The 15877-nt window shown below is 48.5% G+C and overlaps 1 protein-coding gene across 5 annotated transcripts in view; it reads right to left on the bottom strand.

Moving 5' to 3' along the window:
- Positions 1 to 3519: 3519 nt before the first annotated feature.
- Positions 3520 to 15877, bottom strand: part of PAX8 (paired box 8) — an 82143-nt gene continuing 69785 nt past the window's right edge. For 3 of the 5 annotated variants that reach the window (XM_020963683.2, XM_020963682.2, XM_020963684.2), the window contains exons 10-12: positions 12996 to 13097; positions 7281 to 7370; positions 3520 to 4940 (exon numbers count right to left, since the gene is read on the bottom strand). In XM_020963683.2, coding sequence (XP_020819342.1) covers positions 4864 to 4940; positions 7281 to 7370; positions 12996 to 13097 — 269 coding nt within the window. In that variant the 3' untranslated portion in view covers positions 3520 to 4863. The remainder of the gene's footprint in view (positions 4941 to 7280; positions 7371 to 12995; positions 13098 to 15877) is intronic. The other 2 variants (XM_020963685.2, XM_020963686.2) reach the window with 1 other exon arrangement.

The following is a 15877-nucleotide window of genomic DNA, read 5'->3' as shown; positions in this document are numbered from 1 at the left end:
ATTTAATAAGGAAGGTGGCCTCAGAAAATGAGGACCATTTCACATTCCCCAAGGAGACAGCCAGCAGCAAGGGGCAATAGCCCCTAGGAGGGATTCTAAAGTAGATTTCCCTGCTCTTCTTTCCTCTCCTCTCCTCTCCTCTCCTCTCCTCTCCTCTCCTCTCCTCTCCTCTCCTCTCCTCTCCTCTCCTCTCCTCTCCTCTCCTCTCCTCACCTCTCCTGTCTCTTCTCTTCTCTTCTCTTCTCTTCTCTTCTCTTCTCTTCTCTTCTCTTCTCTTCTCTTCTCTTCTCTTCTCTTCTCTTCTCTTCTCTTCTCTTCTCTTCTCTTCTCTTCTCTTCTCTTCTCTTCTCTTTTCTTCCTTCCCTCTTTCTCTGTCTTTCTCTCTGTGTCTCTCCCTCTCCCTCTGTTTCTTTCTATCTCTGTCTATCTCTGTGTCCCTCTCTCTTTTTGCCTCCTTCTACCTCTCTGTCTTTCCTTCTGTCTCTGTCTCTGTCTGTCTCTCCATCTCTGTCTCCATCTCAGTCTATCTGTCTGTCTCTAATACATTTCACAATTGTTGTCCCCAATAATCCCTTTACCCTGGTTAACTTAGCCTTCCTTCAAGCTCCTCCTTCACATAGACACAGAGACTCTCAGAGTGAGAAGGCACCTCAGAGGATGTCTAACTCAACTCAAGCTTGAGTGAGGGTCCCCTCCACTACACAATGGACCATTGCATGATGATTTTCAATTAGGGGGAGCCACCATCTCCAGAGGCAGCCAATTAGTCAGATTTGCTCTTAAGTAGACATGGAAGGGCCATCTCCCTCCAGCCCCTTCCCTGGCCAATTGCCTTGGGGTGAGAAGGGAGCTCAGAATGGGCAGGCTAATGTGGAAAGAGGGGGGCTGGGGCTAGGCAGGACTTCTAAAGAATGGGGAGGGGCGCCTACAGAGATCTGCTTTCAGTATCAAGGCTTTCATGACTCTAAATCCGAGGTAATGCCTGTCCTGGGATCATAGCATGTGCAGGCTTCTGGGAAACTGCGTATCACAGAAGTGTAACTAGTATGGAGCAAGCAGGGCACTGTCATCCGATGGGGAGGTGTCCACTTCATTCCTGTGAGAGCGTGATTCTTCTCTGCATCTTGTGTTTTGACCTTACTTCCCAGTGCAATGGCCCCAAGCCATGACAACCATGGTCCCATGGCAGCTACCAGCTTTCCCTCCCAACTCCAAAAAGGGCAAGAGCTGGGGCTGCCTCGATCCCATCAAGATTACATTATTGTACAATGGGAAGGAGGCAAAATTGGCGGTCAGGGGACCTGAGTTCAGATCCCAGCTCTGCTCCTATCTGGGTGACATGGATGAGTCACACCTTCCCTCAGCTTCAGTTTGCTCATCTGTAAAATGAGGGAATTGGACTATATGACCTCTGAGATCTCTTCCAGCTCCAAAGCTCAGATCCTACAACAGACTGTCCCTTGTGCTGCTGCCGGCTCAACAGTTTTTGCTCCAGGTGAAAAAATTCCAAGTTCTGATATAGGTTCTGATACAGGTCCCTCCTACCACTCCCTCCCCTGCAAACTTGAGGGTTTCTAAGCATGTAGTCCACCCACACATTCTCCCTCTCATGCTCCCTTCCCATACCCCCCTCTGTTCCCTTCTCATGGTCTTCTCCCCCTCCCACACCTCTTCCCATGCCACCTCACCCCATCTCTCTTCCTTCCCATGCATGCCTCCCCCATCCCTCCTCTTTCTCACACTCGCCTCCCCTCCCACGCCTTCTTCCCAAGCACACTTCTCCCCATCCCTCCTCCTTCTCCCACTCATTTGCTCCTCTCATGCCTTCTTTCCCAAGATCACCTTCCTTCCTATTCACCCCTTCCTCCATCCCTCCTTCCCATGAACATGCTTCCCAGATCTCCTCAGCTCCTGGCCTCTTTCCCATGTGCCATCCCTCATCTCTTACTACCTTGAAGCCCCCCTCCCCTCATCCTACCCACCCACAAGTGCAAGACGTACAGCCTTTCACACACTCAACTATGTTACCTCTCCACTCACTTTTAAGAGCAAACTGGGGGAAGCAATTTCAGGACTTTTCACTCTGAGCTTTGAGGGCTATAGATACATGAGGGGGGAGCCTAATGATTCCTCTATTTCATAGTCAACTTCAAAGAAAGTTGTTGTAGGGCATCCTGAACTCCTCACCGCCGCCACCACCACCATTCCTCACCATAACTGTGGCAAAAGCAAAATTCAGATTGCTGATGTCAGTCCACTCTGGCTCTCATGCTCCAGGTTACAGGCATAAAATGCTCCTGAGGAAGGGTTCTGGCCCACTGGAGCAGGAAGCTCTCTGGTTACTGGCCAAGGATTCCAAAGCACCCTTTGGGTGGCAATTATCACCGAACTTCTGTAAAGGCAGAGGGATTCTTCACAGTCCATTGGGAGAAGGCTAGAGGCCAGAAGGGGGACAGACAGATTCAAAATCATCAGGCAAATCTAAGGCATAATGGGACCCCAGTGTCCTAGTGGTTAGCCCAGAGGTAGGGTACAGTCTTTTCCCTGAAAGGTAAATCTCTCCTTGGCAGGTGCCATTGTATGTGTGTGTGTGTGTGTGTGTGTGTGTGTGTGTGTGTGTGTGTGTGTGTGTGTATACTGCTCTCCACCCTCACCCCAACCCCCAAAGGAGACCGGGACACCACAGACCACGTCCTCAGCATTGGGAGAGAGCCCACTTGGGATCTGGTGAAATAGCATCTCTGCCTTCAGGGAGCCTGCTGGCCATTTCCTTTAGAACTGATCTTTAGTGGGTGGCTCCATCTCCTGCCTCTAACCTTCTGGCACACTTCCTAACAGTGAAGCCTAGTGAGTGTAGTTCTGATTCTTCAGGTTGAGACATCTGGGCAGATTCCATATCCCCATGCCTCTCCTTCATGACCCCACTAACCATCTCACTGCTGCCAAGAATGACTGCCTTCCCCTCCCCAGGCGTAACCTCAGAGGCATGGCTGGAAATCTCTGCTCCTTTACTGTAGCCGAAGCTTGGTGGGGGCAAAGAAAGTCATGTGAAATCACCAGACCAGTTCTTCTCTTTTGCCTTTTTACTCCATGTGCCCCCCTCCCATTGCCAGCTTTGGGAGCTAAGAAAAGTTCCTCTGACTTGCCCAGAATTCCTCAGGGTAAGTGCCTGAGCCAGGTTTCAAATGCATCTCTCTCTGACTCCTGACCCAGAATTCTTTACACGGCATGGCACTGCCTTCCAGACTTTTCTGCCACCGACAACCCTCTTAGGACCTTTGATGGTAGTCTTCTTATGCAGAGTGCTATGGAAGGACCCCATAAGCACCCAGTCTTTTCTGGGAGTCACAGGGTTCCCCCCCTTTGCATTTTATAGTTACTCACTGTTTCTTCCCCACCCCCCTCAATTGGCTGTTTGTCTCCCACATTCTCCCCATCTCCCCAAGGAAAATATGAGAAGATTCCCTCAGGAGCCTTCTTAGAAGGCTGGCCCAACACCTTCCCCAGCCAATACAGAAGTCTGAAACAAAGAAGGTTTTATTGACTGATGTGGGTGGTGGCAGGGGTTTTGAGTGGGGTGTGTGTGTGTGTGTGTGTGTGTGTCTGTGTGTATTTTTAGAGAAGCATAAAGGAGGGAAGTCCTGCTGCCACAGGGAGATAATTCATAAAGAGGTAAAGGTCTAGGGATGGAAAGAGGGATCGAATTCAGGCTGAGCTTCATTTACAGTATTTACAGACAGGCCCAATGGGATAGGAGGCTCCACACCCCCTGCCCACCCCAGGATTAGGAGGGTGTCTCCTCCCCAAGGGAGGATGCTGGTCCTCCCCAAGTTGGCAGGACCTCAGAGGGATGTCTCCCACATGGCATGTTTGGGATTAGGAAGGAGTACATGACCCAGGGATGATGTATCAGTCTAGGGAAATGGATCCCAAAGGATTTCTGTCTTCCCCTACACAGTGCATGTTTGACCAGAGGAGAATCTGCTTCTCCCGTCATCCCCAGGGTGCCTAGGGGACTTCTGGAAGAGCTTCTGGTCTGTTCCTTTCTCAGCCTGTATCAGGCCTGTGTCAGACCCAGCTGGTTGCATCTGTCAGGGGGAGGGATCTATGAGAATACCTCATAGGGCACTTTATGCTTTTCAAAGAACTTTCGCTTCAGCAGAAGGAATGAAGATCGGTGAAGAGCCCGAGGGTCCGATAAGAGTGTCCCTCAGTCCATGCCTATGAAACAGGGTATAAGGGGAGCCCAAGAAGATGACTAGAGGAGAAGAGTAGTACATCTCTCCTCCCTGCCCCCGTTCTGGGGAAGACGGGTTGGGAGAGAGAGATGGGAAGTCACTGGGAGGAGGATCCGCATCAGGGGAAGGAGGCCAGGGCAGGCTGGGTGTGTCTGCATGAGTGCCCCAGTATCCCAAGTTAGCATCACATTGCATACAAAGCCAAGGGGAAGCCAAATCTATACCCCACTGAAACTAAGTTCCCTTCCACCCCACTCCTGCCAAGGATCCGTCTTTCCACAGCCTTTTGCCTTTCCCTTCCCATCATCTCTCCTTTAATGGGGAGAGAGCCACAGTCCATAGTTTCTTTTTCTCCAAATCTGTCTCTTAAAAAAATGGGATGATTTCCTTTCTCCAGGACTCCTGTCTCTTATTAAGGAGTCTTGGGGGACAGCTTGGCCTTCCTCAAGGTCATTGTGTCTTTCACGTTTCATTAAATTAACCACACGGGGAGTTGCAAAGCTGGACTTGTGGTTATTTTTCATGTAATAAATAAAGATTCCTTTGTGTGACTTCCCGGGGCCTGTCCCAGCCCGAATCCTCCTGCCGGCCGGCCGTATGGTTACTCCCGCTGTCCCGGTGGTAACTACAGGTGGTCAAAGGCCGAAGCGGTGGTGGGAGGTGCATTCGCCCTTGAGGTGGAACTGTAATAATATGGGGAGCCTGGACAAGTTAAAAGAAATAACAACATTGCTGGTCAGAACGGAGAAGTGTACCAGAGCCTTCCCTGCATCTGCTGACCTTTAAGACAGCTGAAGTTAAACATTTACCCCCCTCCTATCTGATCATCAAAGATTAACTCCTTTCTCCTCTTATTTCCTCTTCTTCCCAGGCCTCACCACTGACTTTCTGGCAAGGGTAGGAATATTTCTCTTTTTTTTTCTTTGGGTTTTGTTTTTTTGAGATAACTTTTGACTTTCTATACCCTTGCTTTAGGGAAAGACCACATCTGGAATTCAGAAGAACTAATAGAGTAATGATGAAAACACATCTGGATGGCACTGCTTGGGCAGTGGTCATCCAGGGCCTTGAGGACCAGGCCCTAACTAGCCAGAAGGGTGCAGGGCAAGAATAGGGGTTGGGTTTGTAGGTCTTTCTCCAAGGATCCTACTGGATGCCAACATGGACAGCTTTGAGAATAGCAGGGGGAATGTTCCCCTGTTATGAGCCATAGAGTCAAGATGGCACAGAGCTGGAAGAGATCATTAGATACAACCCCATCATTTTGCAGATGAGGAAACTGAGGTCCGGAAAAGTTGATAGAGTTGGGACTTAAACCCAAGCCTTCTGACTCCCAAGTCCAGTGTTCTTCTCACCATGTTATTTTCCCCATTTCAGCTTCTCTCGATACGCCCACCCCTATTTCTTGACTAGCTAATCAACCATTTGTCCCTAAATCTTTAAACTGAAGGTTAAAAACAGGAAGGATGGTGGCGACTGATCTAAGATTTTCTCAATCTCAGTACTTTCTACAGCTCCCACAAGCCTAGTAATAGGTGGGGAATGGTGGGAAGGGGTGGAAAGAGACAGAGGGGACAGACTTAGCCAGAGACTACTCTTCTGCCTGAGATGTCTAATCTACCAGAGCCTTGGGGGGGGGGGGTTCTGATAAAGGATGATCTCCATTAGTAAGCCATTGATGGAAGGGCTTCAAGATGAGATTTCTTCACCTATCACACCACCCCAAAGTCTGGACCCCAGGGACAGTGTAACAGCAAAGCCCTCCCTCATACAGCACTACTAATGCCTTCACTCCTAGGTTCTGCTGCCACAGAACCAGCTCCTCCTGATTCCCAGTGAATCCCAGGGCCAAGGGCTAGGACAGGAGGATAGTAAGGCTGGAATCCATGAAGGACTTGACATATATTGCCTTGGAATTATTCGGGCATGGGTGCTCCCCCCTTTAATAGATTTATACTTTTATTCTCATGGTTATTTTGTGCATACTAAGGACAGGAATAGAGGCTAGATATGTGGCTTCCCTGGTGTAGGGAACTCCCAGATGAGGACACTCTTTCTATGCAGGTCTCCACCTTCTCTTCAACTTAGAGTCTTAAAGAATTGCCTAGGACTTGACTGGCCCAGGGCCACACAGCCAGTAAGTGTCAGGAAGGACTTGAATCCAAGCCTTTCTGGCCTCAAATCCAGTTCTCTATCCACTAGGTGGCACAGTAGATACTGAACTGGGCCTATAGTCAGAAAGAACTGAGTTCAAATCCAGTCTCAGACACTTCCTAACTGTGTGATCTTGGGCAAGTCACTTAATCTCTGTTTGCCTCAGTTTCCTCATCTGTAAAATGGAGGTAATAATAGCACCTAATTCCCAGGGTTATTGTAAGGATCAAATGAGACCATAATTGTGAAGCGTTTAACACAGTACTTGGCATATGTTGGTGATAATTATTATTATTATTAAATTAGGCTGGCTGTAAGTATATGTACATGTATATATGGACATACACATATATGTATTGCACACATGCAAATATAAAATATATATATATAAACTTATGTAAAGTATGGATACTTTATATAGCCTATATCTATAGTATATATACTTTATAAACTTATATAAAGTACATATAAAATATAAATATATGCATATACACATATATGTGTATGTACATGTGTGTATGCATGTATATAGAGATAGATGTATGCTTATTTGTAGACTTTTTGTCTGCTTTGATGGAGGGCTGAAACCAAGGTCTGGGTCATCATTTTCTCTGCATCTGTAGCACCTCTCTCAGTGCCCAGCACATGGTAGTTGAGTATTAAAAGCTTATTGGTTGATTGATAGATGTTTTTTTTCAGGGGAGGGACTCTGTTTCCTTCTCTTCATCCCATTGGGTGCCATGACCATAGCTCACGCCAACTGAACGGAAAGCCCAGTGGCAGACAGCCTGCCCCCTTCTCTAACTCTTCCCTCTCTGCTCACCATCCCAACGCCTCTAACTACCCTCCCTGCCCTAGAAGGGTTGGCCGGCCCCAGAGGACACTTACTCAGCAGGCTGGAGTTGGGGAAGCGCCAGGCCTCGCTGTAGGAAGAGTAGGGGGAATGGCCGTAGGCATTTCCAGAGTAGTCGCTTCCTGCTGGCATAAGACAGAAGAAGAAAGGCCTGTGAGGCATCTAGCTTGGGGGGTAGGGGGAGAAGGTGAGGGCAGCTGAGCCCCAGCGAACAGGACAAGATTTCAAAGCAGCCATTCTGAAAGTGCCTTCTAGCTCTCAATCTAGAACCTTAGGATCCAACGATCAGGTACTGGACTTGTAGTCCGAAAGACCTGGTTTCAAATCTCATCTCAGAAACTTACTAGCTGTGTGACCTCGGGCAAGTCATTTAACCTCCCTGTTTCCTTGTCTGTAAAATGGAAGAACTGGACTCATTGAGCTCTAAGGTCCTTTCCAGTTCTAGATCTGTGATTCTATGAATCAGTGTCTTCATTTCAGAGCAGAGGGAGCAGAGATGGCTGGAAGCTCCCTCTGAGAAGCTCAGAGGGGCAGGGGAAGAAGGGATATCAGCCACCATAATGGAGCCTTAGTTTCCTCAAATGTAAAATAGAGTTATGTCTAAGACCACTCCATTGGAGCTTTCTTTGAGGATCCCCATTATCCTTCCAAATTTACCCATTCAACCCAGGGACTGGTTTCTCCTAAGGGAGATGTAGGCTATACTTGGGGATGAAGTGAGAAAGGTTGAGGCTTGATTATGGGTGGAGAGAATGGGAGAAGTCAGAGAATTTTAGAATAAAGAAGAGACAGTTAGACAGCAAATAATCTAGTCCAATCCACTCCACTCCATCCTCATTTTACATATGAGAGAATGGAGCTCAGACGAAACACAGCCAGAACTAGAATCCAGATTTCTGGAACCTTAGCACTGTAAGAACATACATTTAAAACCGGAAGAGACTATGGTTCAACCCTTCCATTTTACAAATGAGGAAATTGAGTCACGGAGGTATGAAGTGACTTGCTCAGGGTCACACAGCTAGTAAGTGTCTGTGATGGGATTTGAAACTGATCTTCCAAACTCTAAGTTCATCACTATCCACTACACCCTTCCCCCAAGAAGGAGTAACAACCTATAGACTAAACCCCTGGATACTCTAGCATGCCTTGGGGTGATTGTCCTAGATTACATCAAGCAGGTGCACCTCAATGTAAGCAGACTGAATATAGGAGAATCTCATAGGTCTGGAAAAGACCTTGGAGGTCATCTTATCTGACCCCCCCATCTAACAAATGAGGAAACTGAGGCCTACATAGCTAGGATTTCAGTTCTAGCCCTCTCCCCAAGTCTTAAACCCACCAGACACTCAGGAGGGGAGAGAGGTAGAAAAGACAGATGGCAATGTGATCAAATCAGAACTAGAAGATACATTTAGAAGTCATCTAGCACAACACCCCCTCATTTACAGATGAGGAAACTGAGGCCTGGGAAAGTTACATGACTTGCCAAAGGTAGAATAAAGGTAAGCAATGGGGCAGGCACCCAAGGCAGTAGCATTGGCCCTCACCCAGCCACTGGCTTCATTCACATGAGAGCCAAGGTAAATAATGGTGCAAAGGCATGTAGAGAGCTGGGGAGGGCGTGTGTGCTGTGTAAGACCGCTTCTCCAAATGCTTTGAGTTGGGGGAAGGGAGGAGGATCCAGACTTCCTTGATTTGTGGAACTCCCATTGTGCATGATCCCTCTGTCAGTACTGGCCAATAGCTGGCCTGTAGTTTGTAGCTTTAGAAAGTTGCCCAAGGTCAACAGTGTAGCACCACGGACAGAGCACTACTTCTGGAATCTGAGACCCTCACTTCAAAATCTACTTTCAAAGTCTACATCTGATGCTTGGTGTAACCTTGGGTAAATCACTTAACTTCTGGACCTCAGTTTACTCATCTGGAGGATGGGATGGAAGGACAGAAGAGGTGGCCTCTGAAGTCCCTTCCAGTCCTAATTCTATAAGGCCAAGTGACTTAAACAAGGTCATGATCAATATATGTCAGAGGAAGGAGCTTAATCTGGATCTGATGACAAGGCCAGATGCCTATTACCAAGTCTACTCTCACTCTCAAGCAATCAAATGCACCTGGTTTTTACACTGATGGGCATTCAAGGTACCGAGGTGGTATAGTGGATACCTTGGACCTCCAGTCAGGAAGACCTGAGATCAAATCCGGCCTCAAACATTTCCTAGCTGTGTGACCCTGGGAAAGTCACTTAATCTCTGTTTGCCTCAGTTTCCTTATCAGTAAAATGGCAATAATAATAGCACCTACCTCACAAAGTCATTGTGATGATCAAAGGAGTGTTTAGCACAGTGCCTGGCACATAGTAGGTGCTTAATAAATGCTCGTGCCCTTTCTTTGCCTTGGGGGATGGCTTTTTGTGAAAAATCTGAACTTTGAACTCAATTGAATTATTTGGAAAAAGGATGGAACCGATTATGTTATAGCCAGCCCACATCTAGTCTGATTTAATTTCCCACAGTGTGCACTGTGAGCGAAGCAAGAGAAAGGGCCGAACTGAGTCAGAGGACCTGAGTTCAAGTCTTGGTTTTTCTCTCTTGCTGCTGTGTGACCTTGGACAATTCACTTAAGCCCTCTGAGCCCAGGTGTCCTTATCTGGACATGAGGGAGTCATTCTAGATGGTCTCTGAGGTCCCTCCTACTCTAGAGCTTTGCACCAATGGACTTGTCAGGATCCCTTGTATTCTGGAGATCAGTCTGCCGGATGAGCCATAGATGGGCCACACCTCGAATCTGGATGCAGCACACAGCATCTTGAGTTTAAAGCCACTGACGATAGGGATGGCTTCCTTCTTTGTCATTGTAAACGGAACTCCTAACACAGTGTCTGGCATACAGTAGGCACTTACTCAATGCTTGTTGATGGGTTACGTCTCTTTTCATTCCTTAACTCCCGCACCTGTAGTTAAGGCCACTTAGAGGTGTTATGTAAACTGTATGGGAAAGGGTCTTCCCTTATGGGCTCTCCCACCAGGTTCCAGGTCAGAGCCTCGACTACCATCCTGGTATACAAGCCGATAACTCACCCACTTAGCCCCAGGTGCCCCCCACCTTTCCCCTTGGCCAGGCCTGAGGAGTGACTCATAATTAAGAGAAAAGCACTATGCTTCCTCCTTCCTCCCTCCTCCTCCTCCTTCTCCTTCTCCAAGCAAGCTGCAGAGGTGTGGGGGAGTGAGAAGCAAGGGAGACGACTGGAGCCCTGGATTGTGATTGAGAGGCCCCATTATCCACACTCTTAAAAAAAATAACCGAATCTTTTCCTTTTTTATCTTGACCAATCTCATTTCACGCTCCAGGAGAGGAAGGGAGGGAGGGAGGGAGGCCTGGGCCAGGAGGGAGAGAGGAGTCAGTATTCTGTATTTTCAACGGTGCATTAACCACATCGCCACGGTAACCAAGGAGCAACAAGTGCCAGCTCAGCAGGTTCCCAGGGAGAGTGCAACCTCCTTCCCTCCCTCCCACTCCCTCCTCCCTCCCTGCTCTCCCCAGTCTTTCTCTCTCTGTCTCTCTCGAGTTTCAGTGTCTCTGTCATTCTGTCTATGCCTTTCTAGGTTTCTTTCTCTCTGTCTCTCTGTCTCCATCTCTGTCTATCTCTGTGTGTCTGTCTCTCTCTTATTTTTTTCTCTCTCTCTTCCTTCCCTTCCTTTCCCTTCCCTTCCCTTCCCTTCCCTCCCTCCCCTCCCCTTCCCTCCCCTCCCCTCCCCTCTCCTCCCTCCCTCTCCTCCCTCCCTCCCCTCCCCTCCCCTCTTCTCCTCTCCTCTCCTCTCCTCTCCTCTCCTCTCCTCTCCCCTCCCTCCTCTCCCCTCCTCTCCTCTCCTCTCCTCTCCCCTCCCCTCCTCTCCCCTCCTCTCCTCTCTCTCCCCTCTCCTCCCCCCCTCCTCTCCCCTCCTCTCCTCTCCTCTCCTCTCCCCTCCCCTCCTCTCCCCTCCTCTCCTCTCCTCTCCTCTCCTCTCCTCTCCTCTCCTCTCCTCTCCTTCTCCTCTCCTCTCCTCTCTCTCCTCTCCTCTCCTCTCTCTCTTCTCCCTCTCTCTCTCTGTCTTCTCTCTATCTCTCTCTCTCTGTCTCTCTCTCTCTCTCTCTCTCTCTCTCTTCTCTCTCTCTCTCTCTCTCTCTCTCTTCTCTCTCAGCACACCTGCCTCAGCATAGGGCACCAAGGGGCAGGCAGCCAGCAAAAAATTAACTCCTGTCTGGAGAGGGAAGGAGGGAGGGAGGGAGGAGCAGGTTAATGAGCAATGCTTTGGGAGGTGGGAGCCAGGGGAGTCAACACTATGCTGGGAGTGGATGCAACCTCAGGAGTACTGCCTCTCTCTCTCTCTCTCTCTCTCTCTCTCTCTCTCTCTCTCTCTCTCTCTCTCTCTCTCTCTCTCTCTCTCTCTCTCTCCTTCCTTCCCTCCCTCCCTCCTCCCCCCTTTCCTCTCTTTCCTTCTTCACAGAAAGCAGTTCCATTTCCCTCCCCAGTGACTAGAGGCAGGAGAACACTTTGCAGCATGGCAGGTGCCCATCTATTTCTAACAGGGGTCTGGAGTAGAGGCCAGAGAGCTCTCTCCACCACTGCTCTCTGACAGAAAGCCCTGGGGTGGGGGGATGGGGGGCAGTGGGGCCAGCCAGGCATCCTCTTCCAGTGTGTGCTTCCTGTCTGAGGACCAGACTCTGGAACAGGACAAAAGGAGGCAAACAGGGAGGACCTCCCATCCCCCTCGCCACATTTCCAGACTCCAAAATAGGTAGTGATCACCCTGGCTTTGAGGGACACACAGTAGGCCAGAAAACAGGATAAAGGGACTTTTTAAAGGTCATATAGTAATATCTATAAGGGACCTTGGAGGTCATCTAGTCATAGGAACATAGATCTTGAGCCAGAAGGTAACATAGAGGGCACTCAATCCAACACCCTAATTCTACAGATAAGTAAACTGAGGTCCAGAACGGTTTGGTGAGTCACAGGAGTAGCACAAAGGAGAGATGAGATCCATGTAACCATAGATTCAGAGCTAGAATGGACCTTAAAGACCCTAGGATCATCATAGGGTCACAGATTTTAAGATAAGAGGGGCCTTACAGGTCATTTGTTCATTTGATCATAGATTTACAGCTGCAAGGGACCTGAGAAGTCAGATTTTATATTTTACAGATATGGAAACTGAGTCCCAGAGAAACTGAGCCCCAAATTCATACAGATCATAAATGGCAGAACTGGTAGTCAAACTAATGTCCTCTAAATCCATCTTCCTTCCCCCCATGCCATGCTGATCTGAATCTCCCCATGCACCCCCCAACTCTTAGCCCAGCATTCTTTCCCTGCACCAAGGTTGGCCTAGCTTCCACAGATCCCCTGATGCTCTAGGAAAGCCATATGTCCACTGTCAACAAGTGTAAGTTAGCCGTTGTGAAATGCTACAGGGCTGACAGCTAGAGATAGGATGTCCCAGTTCCTTTCATGATGCCTGATCCCAGTTTGGAATTTGGCATAAACTTGGAAAGGAAAGGGCAAAACTGAGGACAGTCAGGGAACTAAAATTGCCCAAAGAGAAAAAGCAGCTTGCCTTCCAAAGGAGACAAATTCTGGGACTGCCCTTCAGTGCCTGCTGGTAACTCTGAGCCAGAGGGCCATCTCTCCACTCCCAACCTTCACCTACTCGTGTTAAGGTCCCCTCCCTCATAACCGTAGAACCCTGGTCCCCAGGCACTCTCCCTACCTGCAACCATGCCGGCAATGGCAGAAGAGGCATAACTGCCCTGACCACTGGTGGGGATGTGGGGTGGGTATCCAGGCAGCGTGGGTCCCACCATCTCCCGCCCTGGAAAAAAATGGAAAAAGAAGCCACCATCAGCCAGGATTCAACCTTTGCCACCTGCTTCTCTGAAGGAGTCCACAGTCTTTTCTCCTATGGGTTGTTCCTGCCTCAAATGTCCCGTCCCCTCCTCCCCCGTCCCCACTATGCTCCTCTCCAAATCCTATTCAAGCTTCGTCTCCATGAAGCCTACCCTGACTGCTCCACCCCCCACTGATGTCTCTCCTCTCTGAACTGGTCCAGCTCAGGAAGTCTGCAATCAGCACTTAGAAACTGCTTTTATATTGTTCTTTAACAGCACCATGAGCACTGGTGTCATTTCACCAATGAAATCAGAAACTCCCGGAGGGCAGAAGCTTCCCTCTCTATCCCGCACAGTGCCTAGCATGGTGCCGTGCACACAGTTGATCCTCAATTAATCAATCATCAAACATTTATGGAGCCCCTGCTATGGGCCAGGCACTGTACTAGCTTATAGGAATACAAAGACAAAAATAAAGAGTCATTGCACTCTGGGAGTTCACATCCTGTTGAGGGAAGTGATAAGGCTATTTAGATAGCTTCACTTGTTTTGTTTGCCCACGCCTACCTATCACAGTACCTGGCACGTAGTAGGTGCTTAATAAATGTTGTTGATTATTGATTGATTCAAGTACACACAAAAGTAAAAACAAAGTGATTAGGAGTGGGGGGGCACTAGCAGCTAGGGAAAGGGGGTGACAGGAAGGGCTTTATGTAGAGACTGATGTTTAAGATGAGTTTTGAAGGAAACAAGGAATTCTGAGAAGCAGAGGTGAAGGGGGAGCAAATTCCAGGCCCAAGCTACTTTAATAATGCTAAGCTCAAAGACACACCAGTCTCTACACTGACTTGTGGACCCCTTGGTGTGGGCAGAAGCAGACAGTGGCTTGGTGAGGTAAAACTGGACCTCACTTCTGGGTGGTACCACTGGTCTGCTGGTCTTCTGCCACCCTCCATCATGGGGTGTTTGGAATTTACAGTCAGTGCTGTGCCCCAGTGGAACTGTTTCAGGCCCAGGAAACATGCATCTGTTTCTGCCTGACTGGGAAACGGTAGCAAATGCTTTCTAAATTGTGTAAACAACAGAAAGGTGAGAGTTGTAATTTTATTATTATCATTATTATTTTAATTACAGAGGTATCCCTGGATTCTGTGACCGTAGGCCTTCACAAAAAGATACAGCATAGGCCAGTGTCCCTGGGTCGCTTGTATCATAGAACTTGTTTTAAAAAAAACACACACAGTAAAGAAATCTCTACCATGTATGTATTGCCCACAATCCATAGCAATTTCCAGGTTTTCCTCCTTTCCCAGTCCCCTGACGATCCCTCCCACTTGCCTCCTCACTCCCCACCCCCCAGGTCTTCCTCCACCACCTTTAGCTTCCTGGCACCAATATGAGTCCAGTGGTGCCACCCAAGTGCCCTCCATCTCCTCCCTCTTGTTTCTCCTCTAAGTTTTACCGGGGCCCTGAGTGGCCTCCAGCACTCTAACGTGACCATCCCCTGGGCAGTGGCTGCCTCAGTAGCAAAGCTGGCCCTTAACTCTCCTCCCACAGTTGGGAAAACATTCCCTCCATGGGTGGCTGATCACACAAGGTACTACCCACTCAACCGATACTCCCTATGAAAGCAGATAAGCTGTGGCTCCTCCCTTTCCTTAATCTGAAGTCTCCATATAGACCATTCTCCTGCCCTAAAGCCTGTTGGGAGCTAGATACTATATTGTACTAGTGTATGATGGGAAGAAAATAAGGCAGCATTGAAGTTTCCCCAAGAGTCTTCCCCGCTTTCCCTCAAGATAGGAAGCACAAATGTGAGCAGGGGACCTCTCTGAGCTCAGTTTCCTCAGATGTAAAATGAGAGTGTTTGACTACGTGAGCCAACATAGTGTATTAGATAGAGCACTGGATTTAGAGTCAAGAAGACCTGTCTTCAAATTCCACTTGCTAGCTGTGTGGTCCTGGACAAGTCACTTCTCTGGGCCTCAGGTTTCTCAAGTGTAAAATGAAGAGGTTAGATCCAATGACCTCTAGATCAATTCCATCTCTAAGTCTATGATCTCATGATCTCTCTTCCAAAGCAAACTTGGCTCCATCTATGACTTGGCAGATACAACCTAGGAAGTGATCTGAGGCTGAATAAGTTTCCATGACTGGCCCAAGGGCTCAAAGCTAGTAAATGTCAAGAGGTAGGATTTGAACCTAGGTCTTTCTAACCTCAAGCATTCAACCTATACACCCTATCAGGCTGCCCCTGAGTAGTATAACCCCCATTTTACAGCAAAGGACACTGAGGCTCAGGAAGGTTGCAATTTTTTTATAATCACCTAGATAGAAGGTGTCCCAGTTGGGACTTCAACCCAAGTGTTCTGATTCCAAGCCCAGAGCTCTTTCGATCCCACCATGCTGGTGAGGGATAGAGGGGAACAGATTCTTTGGAGTCAGGGCACCATCCTTGGGTCACCTGCATACTCTCCTGACCCCCTGAAGCCCGTGGCTCTGGCATGGACTCATGAAGTCCTATAATGCCTCCAAGGCTCAGTCTCCTCCCCCATAAAAATGTGACACTAATTCCTACCCTGCCTCACCACTGACCTCATGTGCTCTTCATAAGAGAGACAGCATTAAATAGACTGTTGCTATTACTTATTTGTTGTAGATTGTCCCCCATCTCCAGCTCAGCCAAGTTCAAATTCAGGGAAATTCAGGGAATGGTATTGTAAGCCAGACCTTGCTTGGAACAGTGAAGCCATTTTCCTGAAAG

The sequence above is a fragment of the Phascolarctos cinereus genome, unplaced genomic scaffold, assembly GCF_003287225.1.
Source record: "Phascolarctos cinereus isolate Bilbo 61053 unplaced genomic scaffold, phaCin_HiC Scaffold_2;HRSCAF=192, whole genome shotgun sequence".
Lineage (NCBI taxonomy): Eukaryota > Metazoa > Chordata > Mammalia > Diprotodontia > Phascolarctidae > Phascolarctos > Phascolarctos cinereus.
Note: the sequence above shows the minus strand (reverse complement) of the source record. Positions and strands in the feature narration are given on the sequence as shown.